The sequence below is a fragment of the Rhinolophus sinicus genome, chromosome 3, assembly GCF_057876585.1.
Source record: "Rhinolophus sinicus isolate RSI-liver-muscle chromosome 3, RSI-T2T, whole genome shotgun sequence".
In the NCBI taxonomy this organism is placed as follows: domain Eukaryota; kingdom Metazoa; phylum Chordata; class Mammalia; order Chiroptera; family Rhinolophidae; genus Rhinolophus; species Rhinolophus sinicus.
Genome location: NC_142503.1, coordinates 110,461,260 through 110,484,204, shown reverse-complemented (window position 1 = coordinate 110,484,204; position 22,945 = coordinate 110,461,260). Strand labels below are relative to the sequence as shown.

The 22,945-nt window shown below is 34.8% G+C and overlaps 1 protein-coding gene across 3 annotated transcripts in view; it reads left to right on the top strand.

Moving 5' to 3' along the window:
* The window catches only part of TOGARAM1 (TOG array regulator of axonemal microtubules 1), a 68,476-nt gene that overhangs the window by 5,267 nt on the left and 40,264 nt on the right, over positions 1–22,945 (top strand). For all 3 annotated transcript variants that reach the window (XM_019751713.3, XM_019751712.3, XM_074328185.2), the window contains exons 2-6: positions 11,002–11,158; positions 13,749–13,883; positions 19,757–20,062; positions 21,224–21,486; positions 22,659–22,891. In XM_019751713.3, the coding sequence (XP_019607272.3) occupies positions 11,002–11,158; positions 13,749–13,883; positions 19,757–20,062; positions 21,224–21,486; positions 22,659–22,891 (1,094 nt within the window). The remainder of the gene's footprint in view (positions 1–11,001; positions 11,159–13,748; positions 13,884–19,756; positions 20,063–21,223; positions 21,487–22,658; positions 22,892–22,945) is intronic.

The following is a 22,945-nucleotide window of genomic DNA, read 5'->3' as shown; positions in this document are numbered from 1 at the left end:
AAAAATCCTCTGTGCTCTGTCTGTGCATCCTTACCACTCTCCCTCCCTAACTCCTAGCAACCACTGATCTTTTTCCTGTCTCCATAGTTTGCCTTTTCCAGAATGTCATGGACCCTGGTCTGATTTGTACTGACTCTTGCCCAGGCTTTGCCTTAACATTCGCAGTCTACTGTGAATCTGTTATTTCTGTCTTGTCCACGTGCAGCATTGGCCAGTGACATTAAACAGCAAGGCTTCCAGAAAAACTCATGACTGTTTAACTCACATACTTATATTTTAAAGATAAATAGTTTGCTTGGAAGGGTGATTTTTGTAATGTAGTGGTAGGAAATAAGGTTATAAGAGGGAGGTGGAGGCTAGATTGGAGACCCTGGAATGCCAGACTAAAGAGTTTAGCCTGTTATTTAGACAGTGATTTGAAACTATGGCATTGTTTATTTTTTTATTATTTTTTTCTTGTTTTATTTTTTTTAAGCAATGTTTTAGGAAAATTAATTACAACAACTGCAATGTGTAGGGGTGTGTGTGTGTGTGTGTGTGTGTGTGTGTGTGTGTGTGTGTTTCTTACAGAAGCCAGAGGCTGGAGACTTAGAAGATCAATTAGAGTCACACTTATTGGACTGCTTTAGGTGTGAGGTGCAGATTTTTATGAGGATTGGCAGGTTATCAGGATTAGATTGGAAAGAAAGCGATGGATGTAAGAGATTTTTTAAAGGATTTAGTGACTAAGTGTTGAGGAGAGAGAGGGAAAGAGGGATAGCTCTGAAATCTGAATGAGGTAACAAAATGCATAATAGATCCATGAATATACATAGGAAGATCCAAAAAGAGGAAGTTAATTTGGAGATAAATGAATTTTAGATGGAGGAAGATAGAATATTCCAGTTGAGTTTGAAAACTATTCAAGAAATAAGGAAAGAACTAGAGCTGTAGATCCTGGAAGTCACATCCTGAGCCTTAAGTGCTGAAACTGAGAGTGGCTGGGCTCTCCATTGAAGGGCATACAGAAGACTCAGCCTTGGCCTGCATCCACATTTAGGGAGTAGCAGTAGGAGACAGAACCAAACAAGGCAAAGAGAAAGGATGCTGAAGCATTGGAAGAGAACAAGGTTTTAGACATAAAGTAAGGAGTTTCCGGAAGTGATATCAGCACTGTTAGGTGCAGGAGAGATTGAGGAGAATGCAAACTGAAAAGCGTGACTTGTTCTTGTATATTCAGTCTGCCATGTATAAAATAATTCTTGTGGTACTGTTAGTTTTATCTTTCTTCGTTTCCTCTTAATAATTCTTCTGATTGTAATAATGTTATATGTGCTCATTATAGAAACTTTGGAAAGTATGAAAAAAGCACAAAGAAGAAATTTAAATGTTTTGGCAAATTCCACTACTACGAGAGGTCTACAGTGAATATTTTGTTGCTTGTACTTCAAATGTGATTTCAATTTATGTATATAGATGTAGATTCTTTTTTCCATATATGAAAGTCTCCCCTTTACATTTACTTTACCATGAACATTTTTTTCTTCAACATCAAATAATCTGTAGTAGGATCTTTAATGACTTTAATATTAGATCATATAATATGGTCTGTTGAACTGTTCTCTTACTTTTGAATATTTAGTCTTTTTAATTCTGTTTTTGTTTCTACATTTAGTCAATTCTTTTTGTGCCCTGACTAAGACTGATGACTAGATTCCTGTGATGTTCTAACTTTGCATCTCTTTCTATGTTTTTATGAGTGTTTTAATGTGCTAGTAAAATAATCAGGCATAACTTAGCTGGCTACCATATTAGCTATATTTTTCCTAACAGATTTCTCTACAATGTAGTAAGAGTCGTAGTGTTACAGGAAAAAAGCGTTCTTGGCTTCACATAGGAAATAATTCAAATGTGAGCCGATATAGTTTAAAGGAAAAGTAAGTTTAATGAGCAGAGAGTAAGTAAGAAAAGAAGGGCGATCTCTCAGACAGAGTGGTGGTCTCTAATCGCTAGTGGAAGAGAGATGCCCTCTATCCTGGGGTGGGGTTTATGTGTGTTTTTTGCTGCCATGGAAAATTCATTACTATGGGGGAAAAGGAGGCTAGAAGAACAGTCAACTTTAACTTCAGTAAGATGCAAGAACGGGGGCAAGTTTGTCTTTAACTCTTGCAAAGCACAACCTGTGTTTTCTTTCCGGGGGCTTAACTACAGGGATGGTCATGATGGAATCTCTAGTTGTTCCATAGTTTGCTCTGTGTCACTGATTAGCGTGTGCGTGAGCTCTGTGTCGTGGAGCATGTAGGCAGCAGGCTTGGAATCTGACCTCTTAGTTCCTTCAGCAAAAGCAGTCATCCTGCCTCTTCCCTATAGTAATAGTCAGTAACCTAGACTGAAAAGTGAGGAGCATGCTTGTTTCATGTGTGTGTAGTTATTACGTCTGTAGCTTTTTCAAGGAAGAGCATTTGGTTATTGGAAGGTCATTGGGACATGGAAAGGAGTGGCTTTAGAAGAATGTTGTAGACAGAGACCAACTTTAAAAGTTTACAAGGTGAGTTGATAAGGAAACACAGGCAATAAGCATTTATTCAACATCTTTTGGATCATTCTCTATTTACGAAGCCAAGCGCCAGCTTATAGACTACTCTTTAAAGCACTACCAAGTCTTTTTTCCTCTTTTGGTATTTAGCACATGTGAGCCATGTCTGTTTTTCTCCTCAATGATGGTAAGCACTGTGATAGTAGGCCCTGTTTATTTGTTTGTTTTTGTAACAGTACTAACCATGGTGCTGTGTTTACAAGCAGTACCAACAAATATCTGTTAAGTGAAAAAACATCTAAGGGTTTGGCAGTGAAAGAAAAGACCAAGCAAGATACTGCAGGATGCAGCAGGATGAGTTTTCACTCTGTTTTATTTTAAAATAAGAAACATCCAATATATGGTGATGGTAAGAGAACTGACTGTGGGTGGTGAACACACAATGTGATATATAGGTGATGCATTACAGAATTATACACCCGAAATCTATGTATCTTTACTAACAATTGTCACCCCAATAAAATTTAATTAAAAAAATAATAAGAAACACCTGATTTGAAAGAGGCAGAGAAAGGAGGCACTTGTGAGTTCAGCGTGCCTACTATGTCTTGTGCTGGTAGATTTAGACATGAAGATATACACAGTTTGCTCTCTGTAATCGTACTGGAGAATCATATTTGAGAGAAAAAGGTGAGGAATGTCTCTAAATAAAGACTGAATGAGTGAAGAACACATGTATAGAGAAAGGTTAGCTTTGGAACAGGGGAGGAAGTCTTTTCTTCTGGGACTGAAGAAAAAAACAGCAAGAAGGTGATTTAAGATACAGAAAATTTTTGAGATAGCAAGAAGGGTGTGTGTATACGCACACATGTGTAAGTCAAAAGGAAAGATACGAGCTCTAGAACAGTGCTTATCAAACTTCAGTGTGTGTATGAATTGCCTCAGGATCTTGTTAAAATACAGACCTGATTCAGTTTGTCTAGACTGGGTTCTGAGACTACATGTCAAGTAAACTAAATGTTGTTGATGCTGCTGATTCGTAAACCACATTTTGAGAGCAAAGCTCTAATATTAGACTTCCGTATTCTGGTCAACTAAGAGGCAAGCTGAGAATGAAAATAGAGGATCCAGGATTTGAAGAATGTGGGAAAGATTTAGCATACTCGCCATGACATTATAACAGCTGTCAGAGGGGTAGTAGATTGGGGGAGGAGGGATATCACTGTGAGGGATGTAAATGTCTAACTATTACATTGTTTTGTACACCTGAAACTAATAAAAAAAAAAAAAGGAATACTCAGTATGACAAATTTAAAGGTAATAGAAAACCTGAGTTCATTATTAAGTTGCACAAATATATTTGATGTGAACTTAATCCTAAAAAGTGAGATTTTCCTTGGGTGTTGGATTGTTTCCAGTATGTAGTATTTAATTTTCTTTTTCTTTTTCTTTTTTTAATTGGGGAATAATGGGGAACAGTGCGTTTCTCCAGGGCCCATCAGCTCCAAGTCGTTGTCCTTCAATCTAGTTGTGGAAGGCGCAGCTCAGCTCCAAGTCCAGTCGCTGCAGCCCACCATCCCATGTGGGAATTGAACTGGCAACCTTGTTGTTGAGAGCTCACTCTCTAACCAACTGAGCCATCCTGCCACCCCTCTGGCAGCTCAGGGGCAGCTTGTTGTCTTCAATCTAGTTGTGGAGGGCGCAGCTCACTGTCCCACGTGGGAATTGAACCAGCAACCCTGTTGTTCAGAGCTCATGCTCTAACCAACTGAGCCATCCGGCTGCCCCTAATTTTCTTTTAAAATATGATTGGAGTTTCTGAATAAGAAAAACCCTTAGTTTTAAAGCACGTCAAAGTCATGAACAACTCTGAAAGCATATCTAATATCAGTGTAGATGTTGGATTGTTTCCAATAAGTAATCATTGATTTTCTTTTTAAAATTTTATTAGATTACCTGAAGAATGTGAAAAACTTTTATTTTTAATGCTTGTCAGAATCATGAGCAACCTAAAAGCATATCTCTTCTCAGTGTAGATGATCTATTTAAAAACTTAAAAATAATTTTTACATTTTTAATGAACCTTAAAAGCATATTAAGTAAAACAATATATATTATATTGATTTTGCCATCTTAAAAAAAGGCTATAACAATTCCCTTGATAAATGCACAAAGCCTACTCATTACCTTGTATACATATTTTTATTTCCCTGTAACTTTTGTTTTACCTAAGACAGTGTTAGCTATATCTATTAAATACAACCTTACCCAGAGAAACCAACGCTGTTTTCTCACAGACACAGAAAAAACAAAGTCACCAAACAAGAGCTATCTTTTCATTCTCTTCATGAGTACACGTTTCTTATCTTTTTTATAATGATTTAAGTGACACAATAAACATGTATTTAAGATCTTCCAAAGGCATTTATATATCCTTCAATCTGTTTATTTGATGACTGTTCTATAATGTGTAATAGACAAGGGTAAATTAAAAACATATTTGGTGACCAGTGATTCGCGTTTTTATCTTAATTAGAAATTGAGATCTACAGATTTTTCATTAATTTCATTTTATATTAGTCTAAAATCTTAAAGTTAACTAAGAGTCTGAAAATTACAATGTAAACTAGTATGTTAAGCATTATAAGAGTTGTGGCATTGTAAGACTTTATCCTTTTGATAAAGATATTATCTATTATAAAATTTAATTGAACACATGATTTTACAATTTTATATTTTGAAAAGGAGTGATGTTAAATGTATTTAATTTGTGAAGCCAGTATAGGAAGACATTGACGTTAATTAGGCTTTTCCTGAGAAGGTAAGGTGAAGTTTGTACATTTATATCGTACTAATACTAAAAACTATTAAATATTGTTTTGTTTAGTTTTGACAACCATCAATTTTCTGAGTTTGTCTAATTTATAATTAAATAAGTTTCTTTACCATCTTTAGCTTTAGAATTCTACAGTCATGTTAATTTGCAGTTACTCAATCATTTAGAGAAATTGAAGAAAGCTGACAGTTGAATGTTAGGGGTTTTGTTTCCTTTCATCTTCGGTGTAGAAATTTCATTTTATAGATATTGACAGATATTGGGCCCGTTATAAGTAAACATAAAAATACATTTAAGTTTTGGATGGAAGAAATGGGCTCTGGTTATTACAATAAAGGAGTTCATATCAGTACGGGTAAAAACAAACGTAAACAGAACATACCAATAAGGACACAAGATTCCAGATTCCCTGACCCAGGGATGCTGTCATCTAGCAGAAATCACCAAATATCATAAAATCAAAACTCATTTCCACCACTGCTGCCATCTGTGTGCAAACCATGTGCTCAGTCAAAATGGGAACCAGATACAGGCTTTGCCCAGAATCAGATTCCCCGTAAGGGCCGTATTGTTCATTCAGTTATATGAGGAAGATTAACTGAAGACTCAAGGCAAGGGTCCCAGTCTCAGAAAAGGTGCACTTTCAAGTCATGCATTTGATTCTCATGTTAGGACCCAGAAGGACGGTCAGTATATTTGTGAAACCTCCAGAAATAACATCAAACAAGGAGTCAGAAACATTTGATTTGTTATTTTGTTAATTTGTAAGAGAATCAGCTAATAGGCTAAATCAAGGAAAAACCAGAACTGAGAAAAAAGGAAAAATACATTGCAGATTGGACATAGTAAGTCTTGTTTGCACATTTTATGGATAAACTGGTTAGCTGACAGCTACAAAGCATTCAGTCGGGGTGCTTTGCCCTTGTGCAGGAAGCCTAAGGATATCAAAGAAAACATTTCAGTTGTTTTAAAAAAATATTTTAACAGGATCAAATATATGGTGATGGAAAGAGAACTGACTCTGGGTGGTGAACACACAATGTGAGATACAGATAATGTATTACAGAATTGTACACCTGAAATCTATGTAACTTTACTAACCATTGTCACCCCAATAAACTTTTAGCTTAAAAACATATATGTATTTAGCTGTAGAATGTATGTGACAGTCTTTCTAAGGTCTGCCCATCTCCTATCAGCACTACTGTCTTAAACCAGGTAGGTACCATTTCGCTCACTGAAAGTTCTTCTTTATCAATATTTTTATAAAAAAATTGGAAGCAACCCAAATAAATGTTCCATAATAGGAGAATGGCATATCTAGTCAATAGAATATTATGCAGCCTTAAAAATAGTTTATATCCGTAGACCTAACAATTCCATGTGAACACAAGAATCTGTGCATAACCGTATTCACTACAAGATTAAAATAGTGAAAAGTTATGACAAACGAAATGTCCATCAGTAGGGAACTGAGTCCAACCATTAAAAAGAACAAGCAGATATGTATGGATTAACATGGAAGGATGTATACAATATGCTGAATACGTACTATGTGCCCAGAGTATTATGACATCTATTTTATCTTTGAAAGTAGCTTATTGAAGAATATTTATATATAGAAAAAGACAAGTTACCAGAGTTTCAATAGGATTCTAGTGAAATGGGGTACCAAAGAAGAATTTCATCTTATATATTATTTACTTCTATATTGTTTTTTGTTTTATTTTTACAATAAGCAGTTACTGCTTCTGTAATTAAATTTCAGCACTTATGAGAGATTTTAACAACATGGGAAATACTTTTATTGTAATGTTAACTGCAAAAGTGGCGTATAAAACTTTACACACAGTATCACAACTATGTTTCTTAAAGTGTACATAGAAAGTGATTTGAAAAAAAAACACACAAAGATGTTCCAAAAAGTGACTTTGGGTAATTGGAATACACTTTTTTTTTTTTTTTTTAAGTTCTGTTTTTTGGGTGTGTTTTTTTTTAATTTATTTTTTAAATTTATTGGGGTGACAATTGTTAGTAAAATTACATACATTTCAGGTGTACAATTCTGTATTACATCATCTATAAATCCCATTGTGTGTTCACCACCCAGAGTCAGTTCTCCTTCCATCACCATATATTTGATCCCCCTTATCCTCATCTCCCACCTCCCACCCCCCTTACCCTCTGGTAACCACTAAACTATTGTCTGTGTCTATGAGTTTCTGTTTCTCATTTGTTTGTCTTGTTCTTTTGTTGTTTTTGGTTTATATACCACATATCAGTGAAATCACATGGTTCTCTGCTTTTTCTGTCTGACTTATTTCGCTCAGCATCATACTCTCAAGATCCATCCATGTTGTCACAAATGTTCTTATATCATCTTTTCTTACCGCCGAATAGTATTCCATTGTGTATATATACCACAATTTCTTTGAGTCCAACCAAAATGTCTATCGAAGGACATTTTGGTTATTTCCATGTCTTGGCCACCGTAAACAAAGCTGCAGTGAACATTGGAGCACACGTGTCTTTATCTCTAAATGTTTTCAGATTTTTTGGGTAGATACCCAGGAGAGGGATTGCTGGGTCATGTGGCAATTCTATTCGTAATTTTTTGAGGAACCTCCACACTGCCTTCCATAACCAGTCTGCACTCCCACCAACAGTGTATAAGGTTTCCTTTTTCTCCACAGCCTCTCTAACACTTGTTACTATTTGTCTTGTTGATGATAGTCATTCTGACTGGGGTGAGGTGATATCTCATTGTGGTTTTGATTTGCATTTCTCTGATGATTAGTGATGTTGAGCATTTTTTCATATGTCTATTTGCCATTTGTATGTCCTCTTTGGAGAAATGTCTCTTCAGGTCCTCTGCCCATTTTTCAATTGGGTTGTTTGTTTTTTTGTTGTTGAGTTGCATGAGTTCCTTGTATATTCTGGATATTAACCCCTTATCGGAGGCACTGTTTGCAAAAATCTCCTCCCGTTCAGTGGGTGGCCTCTTTATTTCGTCGATGGTTTCTTTTACAGTGCAGAAGCTTTTAAGTTTCATATAGTCCCTTTCGTTTATTTTAGCTTTTACTTCCATTGCCTTTGGCGTCAAATTCATAATGGGTTTTTTTTTTAAAAGATTGTGTTGGGGAAGGGGAACAGGACTTTATTGGGGAACAGTGTGTACTTCCAGGACTTTTTCCAAGTCAAGTTGTTGCCCTTTCAATCTTAGTTGTGGAGGGCACAGCTCAGCTCCAGGTCCAGTTGCCGTTGTTAGATGCAGGGGGCGGAGCCCACCATCCCTTGCGGGACTCAAGGAATTGAACTGGCAACCTTGTGGTTGAGAGCCCACTTGCCCATGTGGGAATCCAACCGGCAGCCTTCAGTGTTAGGAGCACAGAGCTCCAACCGCCTGAGCCACCGGGCCGGCCCTGGAATAAGCTTTTTAATGACCACCATTTAGGAGCAAGATTGGAGTCTAGGTAAAACCAGAATGAATTTGTAGAAGGTAAAAGGCTCCAAAAACTGGAGATCAAGGTATTTTGTACAGGTTCAATAAAGGTAGGAGTGTAGGTGGTTTCTGAGAGCATTAGCTATTAAAAGGTCCTTTCCTTATAATTTGCTACTAACTCTACCAAAATACAATTAAATTATTTTTGTCTTCTGAGACCCCTTGACAAAAGCTGAAATGAAATGCACTAGGTAAAAGCATCTTTTTATGAAAATTATACGAGGAATCAAATACAAAGATTAAGGGATAATAAAAAGCAAGATTAAAATAGATAAGAGTATATGAATTTCAAATCATTGCTAATATTAAGTGTCAAACTTGTCTAACACTTTCATTTACTATAATTCTAAGGAATTAAATGAATTAAATTTTTAGGTATTAACTTCAAAGACCAAAATCTCAGTCTCTGTGTTTCTAAGATTCACAAGGTGCTCTAAACAGACTGCTTCATGTTTTGTAAATTGAATTCATTACTCTTTCAAAGTATATCTGTGCTTTTCTCTTTTACTCAACCTCACTTTTCTTTCCCTTATTCATTGAGTAAAGGTTAAGCTTATCCTGATGAAAAATCATTTGAGTACTTTTAAGAGAGACCAAAAAGGCCGCTCATATTGATAATAATTGGTGTGTCCTATAGTCTGGTTTCAAATACCTGCAGAATATTCTATAGCAAAATTTAATCCCTGACTGACTTCTCCTAGATTCTTGCAAATTCCACACGTACACACACATTCTCCAGTACTACCATAGCTCACTTTATCCTTTTCACCACTAGTTGTCTCTGGCTTAGAGACTAATGTTCTGTTCTCTAAGCAGAAATTAACTACATAGTAATCTAATATAAAATGTATTCCATACTGGAGAATTATTTCTGACTTCCTCACTATTTTAACTATGTTAGTATGTCTTTAAATGTATCTAATCAGAAGTTGATTGTAATTGGTTTCATTTTTATTCCATCGTGTCCTTCTAATACTGACTGTATAATCAGTCAGCAATTATAATATTAGATTTTGAGAAAGTAAAGTCATGCTTTTTCATCTGGGGTACTCTTTTTTTCCTCATCAGTATTTTCTGGGTTAATTTGTGAAGGAGTTAACAGATTTAACACAAAATGTAATAAAGAATAACAAGTTCCCTAAGATATATCTGGTAGTTTATAGTCTTTTAATTGTCAAGTAGCTAAAAAGTTTTCAAGTAGACATCACTTTAATTTTATTGTATTTCAATGCAGTTTGATAATTGGCAAATTTTGCAAAGAAGCTTTACTGAGAAGGCTTATAGTTCATCATATGCCTTGATTTAATTGTGTCTGTAAGCTCTAAATAAATATATAGACAGTAAGTATAATTTCTTGTCTGTTCACTGAATTTTTAAAATCTTCTATAGCCGTGTTGAATGTGAAGTGATCCAGGACAAATGAGGTTGTTACTGATGAAGAATTCTGAACACTTGAATTACGCTCTCATTTAGTTCTTTAACTGTGATTAGGTATAACTTGAAATTTCAATGCGGGCACTTTTGTACCTTAAGGATCAAAAGAGGGTATATGAAAAAAGAACTGGAAACTATAAAGTACTCTCTATATATAAAGTACTGTGTACTTTGTTATAACTGAAAGACCTATCATAGGAAAATATTTTAAGGGAACCGTGACCATATATACATTTACATTTGGGCTGCAGATTATGAATAATAAATCTGCTTCAGTAAGATCAGTAGAGTAGGATGCTTGTTGGTTCAGTGACCTTCACTTGACATTTATTGTCTAATGCTGAAACACAGCTGGCAACTGGCATAGGGTGATGGGCTATGCTGCTGAACCAAAATGTACTTTGCTCTATTCAAGTTGTTGTTTCACTCTTTCTCTTATTTTTATTCTTTCCTTCCTAGCTGCCAGATGTGTTACTGGAGGAAGGCAAAGTACAGAAAAGATTTGGGGTGAAGTAGTAAGAAAGAGGGAAAAAATGGTATTTCTATCATAGAACGGAAAATACTGTTAGTGCACTATGCTGTATATGGATGTTTATTTGTATCATATATTTGATTAATTTTTTCTTTGAATTTCATAATTTCATATATTTCACAATCTCTCATTTATTACAAGTAGACAGCACAAACTTACTAACTTATTGTTCTGTTCTATAGTTTTCAGCATACGATTTCATCCCATCTGCAAAATTAAAGCCCTCCCAAGGAATGCCAGTCAATGACGATTTATGTTTTAGCAGAAAAAGAGTGTCAAGAAACTTATTTCAGAACAGTCGGGATTTTAACTCAGATTCTCTTCCAGTATGTGCTGCTGGTAAGTAACTGGTGCAGGTAATGGACATGTTGGAATAAGTTAAAGATTTCTCTAAACTTCTTAGTTCATTGAAGGGCTCATGGAACTTGGAATCTAGTAAACAATTCAGATTCAATAAATATTTGTGAAAGATCTGATAAGAACGGATGCTTTGGCATACATTGTGTCGTAAGACCCTAGAAGGGCTTCTCACAAAAACCCTTTACGTCCTAATGTAAGTCAGTATTTGCTTATTCAAAAATCTGTATTTCCCTTCTGTGTATCAGGAACTTTGCTAAGTACTGGGGATGTAGCAGTCAACAAAAGAGGGAAAACTTTCTGCCTAATAGATGTTGCATTCTATTGGGGGCAAATCAGACATTAAATAAATGCAAAAAAAAAAAAAAATAGGTTAGATGGTGATAAATGCTATGGAGAAAAATAAAACAGAGAAGAGGAATATGAAGGGAGGGCTATTTTAGATAATACGGTGAAAGAAGACCATATTCAGAAAGGAATATTTGAAGCAAACCACATAGATATCAAGAGAGAAGAGCAAATAATTCCAGGAAGAGGCAACAGTAAGTGCAGAGTATGGGACATGTTTGAGAAGGATCAACAAGGCTAGTAACTCTGGACTGAAATGAGTAAGGGGAAGAGAAGGAGAAAATGAAATTAAAGAGATATTAGGAGTCTTTTATTTATAAGTCTTCGTGGGCTATTGAATGAACTTTGGCTTTTACTCTGAGTGAAGAACATCTTGAGGAAAGCAGTAACATCAGTTACCTTACGTTTTCCAGGCTTGTCTTGGATTTACAAAACTCGAGGAAAGAGGTTGGACAAGGGTGGAAACGGAGTCTGTTGTAATAATCCAGGCTAGAGTTAATGGAGGCTGTGACCAGGAAGTGGTGAATGTAGTGAAAAGTGTGTGGGTTCTGATTGTATGTCATAGGTAGAGTTCATAGGATTTGTTGATATGATTGGGGGCGGGGGGAGAGAAGAATGCTTTAGGGCTTTTTGGCCAGAGCAACTGGAAAGATGTTTAATTGCTAAACACGTTACAGAAAGTAAATATTACGATAATTTAGAGGACATGGTCATTGTCACGGGCCATATCAGTTACAAAAGGTGTTGAAGAGAAGATAGTAATTGAACTGCATCTTTTTTGGATGTATATGGTACTTGTACAAGTAGTTAGAGGGGAGATAGGAGGCAAGCAAAAGCTTACATCAAGAATGGCCTTGAGATAGTCTGGGAGCTTTGTAAAGACTAGATTCATTTTAGATGGCCAAAGGTAAATTGGGATATGGGGAACCCCTATGTGCTGGGCTTAAAAAGTTGAGCTCATACTTATAAGCTATAGGTAGCTAATGGAAATTTTTTCATTGAGGAAATTTTTCATTGAGTTTGTCATGGATATTAACATTTATTTAATATCCAAATGATGTCATTTACTGTAATTTGGCTGTGAGTTTGGACACAATGTTTAGAAAACATTGTTAACCCTAGGAGAACTTATAGATATTTATGAAGTAATATTCCATAATATTTTCATATAAAAACAAAGTGTTGTAATGATTGTGTAGGTTAATGTTTATTTAATAAATAAATGCAAGAGAAAAATAAGTGAAGGAAGATACCCACTTATACTCATGTCATTAGAACTCCATACCATTACTTTGGATTTTTATAAGGCTCATGTTTTCTGTAGCTCTGAGAAGCTCTTAACATAGTAGTACAGATTTTAAATAACTGGGTGATAAGACAACATATAACCTAATGCTAGATTGGATGATACAAATTGTAAGTACTATAGGTATTTGAGAAAGGAAAAGACCATAGGTATTGAAGTGATTTACAAAACTCGAGGAAAGAGGTTGGACTTGAGCTGGACTTTAAAGAAGGGAAGGCAATGAGGCAAGGACTATTGCAGGGAGGGAGAAAGTATAACCAAAGCATAGAGGTGAGAATTAACTTAGAAGATGTCCAGAACATGAAGAATAAAAGGGCTTGAAATCACAGGGGAAGGATTTTTAAAATCATAGAATTTCAGAACTACAAGGGATCAACTCATTTTATAGATGAATAAACTGAATGCCAGAAAGGTCATTCTTACCTTCTTTCATTCAGGGTTATTCTCCTGCCCAGGAATAACCTTAACCAGCCACAGGAAAGGGACAGCAATCTGGGAAATACACTGGATAAGCTATGTGAATGCTGTGTTGCATGTCAGGAAAGAAGCTAGAAGCATTCTACAGTAGAACTTTCTGGGTAGTGTGTATACGATAAACACTAGGAAGAAGGAAAGGCAGGTCTGGAGAACATTCCATGGGAAGAGAAGGGAGTGTGTGGGAAAAAAACTGCCTTTGTCTGTATTTGTCAATATACTTTCCTCTGTACTTTACCAGCCTATTTTCTGTCCTTTAACACCTATCACTAATCAGATCTGCCAGTAGCAAAAATTTTATCCCTTTCATGCCTGCCTGGCTCACTGTCCATATACTTCTATATTTATTCCTACACAAAGGACTCCAACATTTATGAAACTAGATGTGTTCATGAAATAAAGCTAATTTTTACTTTTATGTTTTTCTCTTTCTTCCTTCCAAAGGCACTACTGGGACTCATCAGACAAATCTTTCTGGAAAATGTGGACACCTTGGATTTTCACAGATACGTGGTAAAACTGGAAGTGTGGATTCTGACTTACAGTACCTGGGGACAACCAACAGTCATCAAGATAAAGGTTTAAATTCCACATTTATGTGGATACAATGATTTATAAATACTATGTGGGGTTCCCAAATCTAGCTTATGTGTTATTTTGTGTAATTATATTTGTCACAAAAAGACATGTTATATTTTCAGTAAAAAATTTTAATAATTTTTTTATAATTGTTAACACTAAAACGTAACATTTTGTAATCTTGATATAAATATGACTGATTAAAATTAGAGTTTAGAAACTCATGGTGGAGATGAACATTATCCATTAAGAAGTACTGTGTTAGCAGAAGACAATTATTTTCCATAACAGTTTTAAACTTTAAGGCTATTTAGAATTTATTATGTCCCCTGTTAGGAACCATAACTTCCTGACTAGCTATCTTTTCAGATATCTTATACGTCCATAAGATACAGAACAAAAGAAAGGGTTTGAGCCTGTCAGACGTGAATTTTGGATTTGAAGAGATTTCTTAATTTTCCATGCTAATTAATAGCTTTATCAATTATTATTTAGAGATAGGATTAAATGAAATATTTCTAGAAATATTTTAATTTTTGTTACATATCCTTTACTAAAATATTTTGAGTGATAAGAGATGTACTTCTATCAGTGTTTGTTGATGAAAAAGTAATGCTTTTGTGAGGGGTGTAAATGTCTAGCTATTACATTGTTTTGTACACCGGAAACTTTTAAAAAAAAAGTAATGCTCATTTGAAATTAGTAAAGATTATTTAGTTAATATCGCACTTGTATTTTAGCCACCCTTTCCTCCATCTACGCCAAGGGCCATAAGACGCCATAAAGTTTTTCTTTGTGGTGTTATTCCCAGTAAAATAATCCATCTTTCTTAATGATACAAGTATTTTGTAACTCTTGACTAGTTACCTTTGGGACTCATAACGAGGAAAAGCGAAGAGGACTCTGTGCTTAGCCTGTTCGGATTTACGATGTCCCTAAATGATTACATTACCTTTGAAGACTACCTTCACTCTCGGCTTAATCAGATCTTTGTAGTGCATCTGATTTTCTATAACCTCAGAATACCTGTTAGAGCAGCTACTAAAGGGATATCATGTTCTTCTAGAGTCAAGATTTAACTAAACAGTAGGTTATACATTAAAAATTCTGTCAGGACCACCAACTCAGCTAACATTCTCCATGGGTTTCTGAAGGACCTGGGGTATGAATGCCAGATGCCAAATCATCTAGAAGTTCCCATCCCAGTTTTAACTGCTGCAGTGATCCACACCAAATGTTGGAAATGTTGGTATATTTTATTGTATTCCATTGGTTCTACTTATATGGATAAAAAGATCGGATGTTTGATTTCTTTGTAGGAAATATTTTTAAATTTCTTAATAAAAGGAATGTATATGAGACACTGACATGGAAACATCCAAATCTATTAATAGAACACTGTCATTGAAATCAGGAAACTGAAAGTTTCCATTCTGTATGTAATTTGTGACCACCGTAGTCTATTTTCCACCCAAGAAAGATTTAGATAGAAGTAGAGATTCTAACCATGTCAGATATGAATTAAAAGGAAATGATATATAATATACATAGTTGTTTAAGTTTTCTGAAGAATATTGTATTTGTTAGGGATACATAAGCTAGGTCTTTTGTCATGGAAAGTCTTCAAAAAAAGCATTGAAGGAAAATTTAAGGGAATCCCTAAAAGGTTACAAGTACACTTTTATATATTAGTTGTGCCCCAAAAAGGGAAGGTCAATAAAAGGCAAAAAAAAAAGTAATAGAGAAAAAACGCAATTAATAGGGAGCACAAAATAAGATGTTAGAATTAAAACCATCAGTAGTTACCATAAGTATAAATGGACCGAACTTACCATTTAAATAACTGGTAATCAGATGTTATTTTATTTTTTAAAATTCAAGTGCTATTTTTAAGAGTCACACCTAAAATACATCAAAACAGAGTGGGAGAAACTAAAGCATGGAAAACATACGGCAGTCCCTCATATCCATGCTTTTGATTTCTGCAGTTTCAGTTACCACCCCAGTCAACCTTGATCTGGAAATACTAAGTGGAAAATTCCAGAAATAATTCATAAGTTTTCAAATAGGTGCCATTCTGAGTATTGTGATGAAATCTCAAGCTGTCTCACTTGTCCCATCCAGGACTGTGAATCATCCCTTTGTCCAATGTATCCACACTGCATAAACTACCCACCCACTGGTCACTTAGTAGCCATCTTGGTTATCAGGTTGACTGTTGAGGTATTGCAGTGTTTGTGTTCAAGTACCTCTTATTTTACTCAATACTGGCCCCAAAGCGCAACAGTAGTGATGCTGGCAATTTGGATATTCCATAGAGAAGCTGTACATTGCTTCCTTTAAGTGAAAGGTGAGCACAATATAATAAGATATTTTGAGAGAGAGAGACCACATTCACGTAACTTTTATTACAGTACATTGTTATAAACATCCTACTTTATTAGTTGTTAATGTCTTACTGTGCTTAATTTATAAATTAAACTAGAACTTGTTATGTATGTGTAGGAAAAAACATAGTATATGCAGGGTTCAGTACTATTTGTGGTTTCAGGCATCCGCTGGGGGTCTTGGAACATATCCCTCATGATAAGGGGGTAACTACTATACTCGGCAACTACCAAAGCAGGTATAAAAATATTGATGTTAAGGAAAATATTCCTACTAAAGCTAAAAACATTGTTAGGTCTAAAGGGGTCATTATAATGAAAAGTGAACAATTCACTAAGAAGATAAGACTTTTCTAAAATATGTGTACATATATGAGTGTGTATAAGTATATATATGTGTGTGTGTGTGTGTAATTTGACAAAATTACAAGGAGAAAATTAACAAATCTATGGATGTTAGTAGAAAATTGTAATAAGATAAATAAGTTTGGGATTACATGATACAGAATATTTGAATAATGCAATTAATAAGTTTGTAAAAGTTGTCTCAGAAATAGAAAAACTGAATAGACCTATAATGATTAAAGGAATTTTAGATTTATGATTTTACCCACAAACACAAACAAAAAGTCCTAGGCCAGATGGTTTTCATAGTGTCCTGTCAAAACTTTAGAGCAGTGGTAAATCCTATCTTATACAGAGAAAGAGAATTAAGGAAAAAAGAAGCCTCCTTAATTCATTTTATGAAATGAATATAACCGTAATACCATGACCAGATATAGTCAATAAATAAAGAAAAATAAATGGGGGTGGCCGGTTAGCTCAATTGATTAGAGCGTGGTGCTAATAACACCAAGGTTGCCGGTTCGATCCCCACATGGGCCGCTGTGAGCTGCGCCCTCCTTAAAAAGAAGAAAAATAAATGACAGTCTAGTCTCACTTTTATGAAAGAGTCCTAAAGTATTAGCAAACCATGTCTAGCAATGTATTCTTAAAATGTGTATGTTATATACTACATCTAAGTAGCAGTTTTCCAGAAAAACCTGTTTTAACCTTATCAGATACGTAGGAGAAAAGTTATATAATTATGTCAATAGATGTAGTAAAAGTGATTGAAAAAAATTCAAAATCCATGCATAATTATAAACTCATAACAACCCAAGAATAACTTCCTTAACCTGATTAATGATATCTATTCATACCTATAGCAAATATACTTAGTAGTAAAATCTTAGAATTCACTTTAAAGTCACGAACAAGACACAGATGCTCACTGTTACCACTGCTATTGAGCATTTACGTACTAACTCCTCTAATATTTATTGAGAACCGGACACTGTTCTAGAATCTAAAGATCAAAATCTAGTAGAGGAGAAGAAATGAGCAGTAAGAATGGAAGTAAGTGTTGTAAAGAAAAATTAGGCAGTATAAGGGGACAAAATGTGACAGGGAAGGCCTTTCTGAAGTGATGGCATTTAAACAGAAACCTGAATGAAGTGAAGCGGTGAGCCACGTGGATATCTGGAGAAAGAACATTCCAGGCAGAGAGAACGACACAGTACAAATGCTCCAAGGTAGGACCATTTTTGGCTTTGGGGAGAAATAGCAAGGTAGTCAGAGGAATGACTGAAGGGAAGAATAATTACAGGAGATACCATGTGGCCTTGTGGGGCATGGTGAGGATCAGGGATTTCATTCTGGTGGGATAGGAAGTCTTTGGAGGTGTTTGAGGAGAGAAATAGTGTGATCTGACTGCCTTTTAAAAGGATCAGAGCTGCTATGTAGAGAACAGGCTTGGAGGAGTGGGGTGGGGTGCAAAGCAAATCAGTTAGGAAGTTATGGCAGAAGTAGTAAAAGGGAGAGATGACATGGCTTGGATTAGAGAGGGAGCAATGAAAGTGATGAAAAGTGGTTGAATTCTGATATACAGCGTAGCCGAAAGTTTGGAAACATAGTTAACATTATGTTACACGTATATTAACATATCATGGAGAAGCCATTTATTCTGTATTCACCTGTTTCCAGACTTAGTGATCACCCTGTGTTGCTAATGAGATTTGCTAATTGGATTAGGTGTGAAGTTTAAGAGAAGAGAGGAGTCAAGGATAAGTCTAATGCTGGTGGCCTGAGCAATTTGTAGAGCAGAGCTGCTATTTACCAAGAGGAAGAGGAAGATTAGGAGAAGAGCAGATTTGATTGGGAAATCAGGTTTTGTTTTGGACATGTAAAGTTTGGGATATCTTTCTCTTTAGAGAAGATGTCAAGTGGCATTTTGATGTTGAGTCTGGAGTTGAAGGGAAAAATCAGTCCTAAAAATTTGGGAGTCATTGTATTACCTATCTAGGGAGTACCTAGCTCAAAATTAAAAGTATAAATTTGAAGAGGAAAAAACAGAAATTGTCATTATTCCCAGATGAAACAACGCAATTTAGTGGTTAAGAGCACATACTTGGGCCAGAGTGCCTGGGTTTATATCCCAGTTTTATAATTTCCTAGTGTGTGACTTTTAGCAATTTACTTATTATCCCTCTGCATTTTTAATCCGTAAAATAGGAATAGTACCTACCCCCATTATGTATTAAATTAGTTAATACTTATAAAGTGCTTAGAACACCAATTGGCACATAGTAAGCACTCAATAAACTAACTCTCGTTATCATCATAGTCATCACAATCATTATTATTATTATTATCAGTGTTCGATTATCTACATAGAAAATCTTAAAGGATATACAGAACACTATTAAAATATTAAATAATTTAGCAAGGTTGCCAGAATATAAAGCTGAATAAAGTTCCTAGAGAGTAGGAAATTTCAGGAAATGTCGTTTTTAAGAATGACATTATAGTATCAACAAAATTTGTAAAAATCTGGAAATCTAACAAAAGATTTGCATATCCTTTATCATGAAAGCTAAAATACTTTTTTAGAGACAGAAAAGGAGACCTGAATAAAAGAGATCTCATATTTTTAAACAAGGAGATTCCATATCAGGAAAATGACAGTTATGGCCAGATTAATCTGTCAATTCAATGTCATTTGAACCAAAATCCCAGCAGGATCCTTTTCAGAGCCTGACAGGCTGATTCTGAAATACACATGAAAGAATGGAGGGCCAGGAATGGCCTAGGTAATTTAAAGAAGATCAGAATGAAAGGGGACTTATCCTGTCAGATAGAATGATTAGAAATAAAACATTGTAATAGGTACAGACAAATAGACTGATGGAACCACTAAGAAGCATCTAAGGATAGTCTCAATATATAGGAGATTTATAGATGAAAGGGAAAGAATGGACAGTTCAAAAAGTGGCACTGGGAAAATTGCACTTTATATACAGAAATATTAAATTAGATCTTTACTTCACACCATACAAAAATATAAATGCCAGATCAAATAAAAACCTTAATGTTAAAAGCAAAAATCCTAAAACTCTTGAAAGTTGTATATATATAAATAACATATTCTCTTTTGTTTCATTACAGTGTGTGCTAGCCTAAATTTTGGCAGTAAGACACAGCAAACATTTGGTAGTCAAACAGAACGTACTTCATCATATCCTGGTCCAAATCCAAGTCCAGCAGCCTTCATCCTTCCATCCTATCCTCTCTCATCACCTCGAACTAGCCCAAAGCACACATCTCTTACTGTATCTCCAAAGAAGTCTCAAGATAATTCTGTCAATTTCTCAAATTCCTGGCCTCTTAAAAGCTTTGAAGGACTGTCAAAGCCAAGTCCTCAGAAAAAGCTTGTCAGCCAAAAATCATCTGGCCCCACAGGAAGAAATGATGGTAAAAATTAATATTTTGTTCAAATTTATTCGTATGTTTGAATTATTATTTTTATGTTAGGATTGTTAGATCTTTAGAAGCTGGTAAATTGCATTTTATTTCTGTGCATTAGTAAATATTTTGAAAAATATTTAACTTTGTTAAATAGATCAAATGTGTAATATAAAATTCAGTTGAAATTGTCATTTCTTTTTTTGCTGATGTTGCCAGTTCAGAATCCTTTTTCAGAACTAGGCAAATAATCCTTTTTCAGAACTAGGGATGGAAACATAAACAGCCTGAGAGCCTAACAAATTTTAGCTTTACAAATATAAAATATCATTTACATGTTTACTGTAATTAATATCTAGTATTCATTTAACGTTTATTGAATGTTTAGCATATGTTAAAATTATTTTGATGGGTTTTCTATTATTTGTTTTTAGCTAAAATATTCTTAACAATAGCTCACTCCAAAATCGTGAAATTAGCATATATATTTAATCAAGACAGATTCAGTCTCAAAATAAAGTCTGTTAAAGGCACTCCCTGTGTCCCATATGCTTTCCTGTCCCCAGCCTCTGAGGTATGATGTTCCACCTGTAAACTATCCCACAACACTAATTTTAGTTTATAACCAACCATAAGGTCACTTTACTGCATAGTCAGTTAATTTTATCACTTTCTGTTAGCACTGAGCATTCATACCCTTCTATTAATTTCTTTCTATATTTGTCTTTCCTACAAGATGAAATATTGTACTGAAAGCTGAGACATTATTCAGCTTGTCCTCCCCAGTGACCAGTATTACTGCTTTGCATATAGGAGTCCTTCAAATGTTGCTTACATGGTTAAATCAAGCCAGAAAAGTAGCCCTTGTAGCTTATTATGGACTGTACCATGCAAATATTAGTCATGGTGGTATGTATAAAGATAGAAACTTAATTGGTATATAATTTTTAAAATTTATTACGAAAGGCCTTGGGGTGGCTCATTTTTGTTACATTTGTTTAAAGGACACTGATACGTTTATTTTATCTCAATTTAAGTAGTAATATTTATTTCTAGTAGAAAATCATGTGCTTTTTAATTTAAAAACACTATATTCCAAACACTTGTGATTATAACATCCACTTCTCTGAAATTTTTTTTTAATAAGTAAAATGCATATTTTTCATACAGGAGAAAATTCTCAGGAAAAACCTTCTTCAGCTCAGCTTATACCTGCCTTGGTGAGATCACCATCTTGCCGACGAGGCCTGAATGGAACCAAGCCTGTCCCTCCCATACCAAGAGGAATCAGCCTTTTGCCTGATAAAGCTGATTTAAGCACAGTAGGACCCAAAAAGAAAGAGCCTGATGATATTTGGAAGAGTGAAAAAGATACTCTTACAATTGATCTTTCAGAATTAAATATCAGGGATAAAGATTTGGATCAAGAAGAGGTTAGAACCAAATATCATTTTTAATAATTTTAAAATGCTTGTAATTTTCTATAATATAGTGCCTTTATTTAAGGAAAAATCAAGTACTTTTTAATACTATACCATCTTTTCTTGTTTATAAACATATTTCACATTCATATTATAGAAAATGGAATCTTTAGTGAAGTACTAGGAAGAAAATTCTTCAAACCAAATCCCACTACCCAGAATACTTTACTGTTAACATTCTAATGTGTTTCCATCAAGTGTTTCTTCTATGCATATATTGTTCCTTTTTTAAAAGTAAGAATAATAGAGCAATATGTATGCTCTTGCAGTAACTCCTCCCAAATGAACAGTGTGTTATTTTTTTTTAAATAAATGAAACATAATATAGTTCCCTACCCATTCTTGAGCATGTCCCTTGTGCATACGAGTATGTGCAAATTTATTTATGTTTATGAAATTGAGATCATATTGGATACTCATCTTTGAAACCTCAGTCACTCCATGCATACTATAAAAATGTACTGCCAATATGATAACTCTGTACATACTACTTATGCCAGAGAAGGAATATGGCTGCTATATTACTTTGGGTTCAGAACACCGTTTTCATAGATGTTTCCTTTTTATTATTTCAATTAGCTTAGTTTCAGGGTTTAAAAAGTGTTTAAATATGTAAAGTGAAACATTCAGTGTTGATATGCTATGATCTTATTTTAACAGATTTTTAAGATATAAGTATCATGTACAGATTACTGGATGTGAACTTTAAATTTTAGAAAACTGATTACGTTTTGCTGAACTACTCATAGAACTTCTAAAGAGCCAGATAAGCACACAACTGACCTAAGATTAGTTGGACCTCTGTAACTTTAACTCACTTTGCTTTCTACCATCTGATTCAATGATTCATTTATTAATCAAATTATTGCAATATATTAGTCATTGTGCCCAGTGCTAGAAATACCATGGTGAATAATAGCTTGAGATCCTTCCTCTTAAGGGGTTTATAAATACCTAAGTGATGAAATCACATACTATTTATACTATGTACAGATATGTTAACATCCATCTTATTAGTACTGGATTGAAGGGTGGCTAGCTAGAGTTAATGGATATTAAAATCCAAGGATAACTTTTACTAATATAATTATTTTTTAAAGTTTATTGTTTTTGTTTTTTCTTAGATGCAGAGCTCTCTTAGGTCCCTGCGTAACAGTGCAGCTAAGAAAAGAGCAAAACTGAGTGGTAGTACTTCTGATCTGGAAAGCCCTGATTCTGCAATGAAGCTTGACTTAACTGTGGACTCGCCGTCCCGATCTTCCTCACCAAACATCAGCTCTTACAGCGAAAGTGGAGTTTACAGCCAAGAGTCACTGACTTCTTCTCTGTCTACAACTCCCCAGGGGAAGAGAATAATGTATTTTACCTTTTAGCATGTTAAATGAATGCTAATCTGTAACTTGTAGTCCGA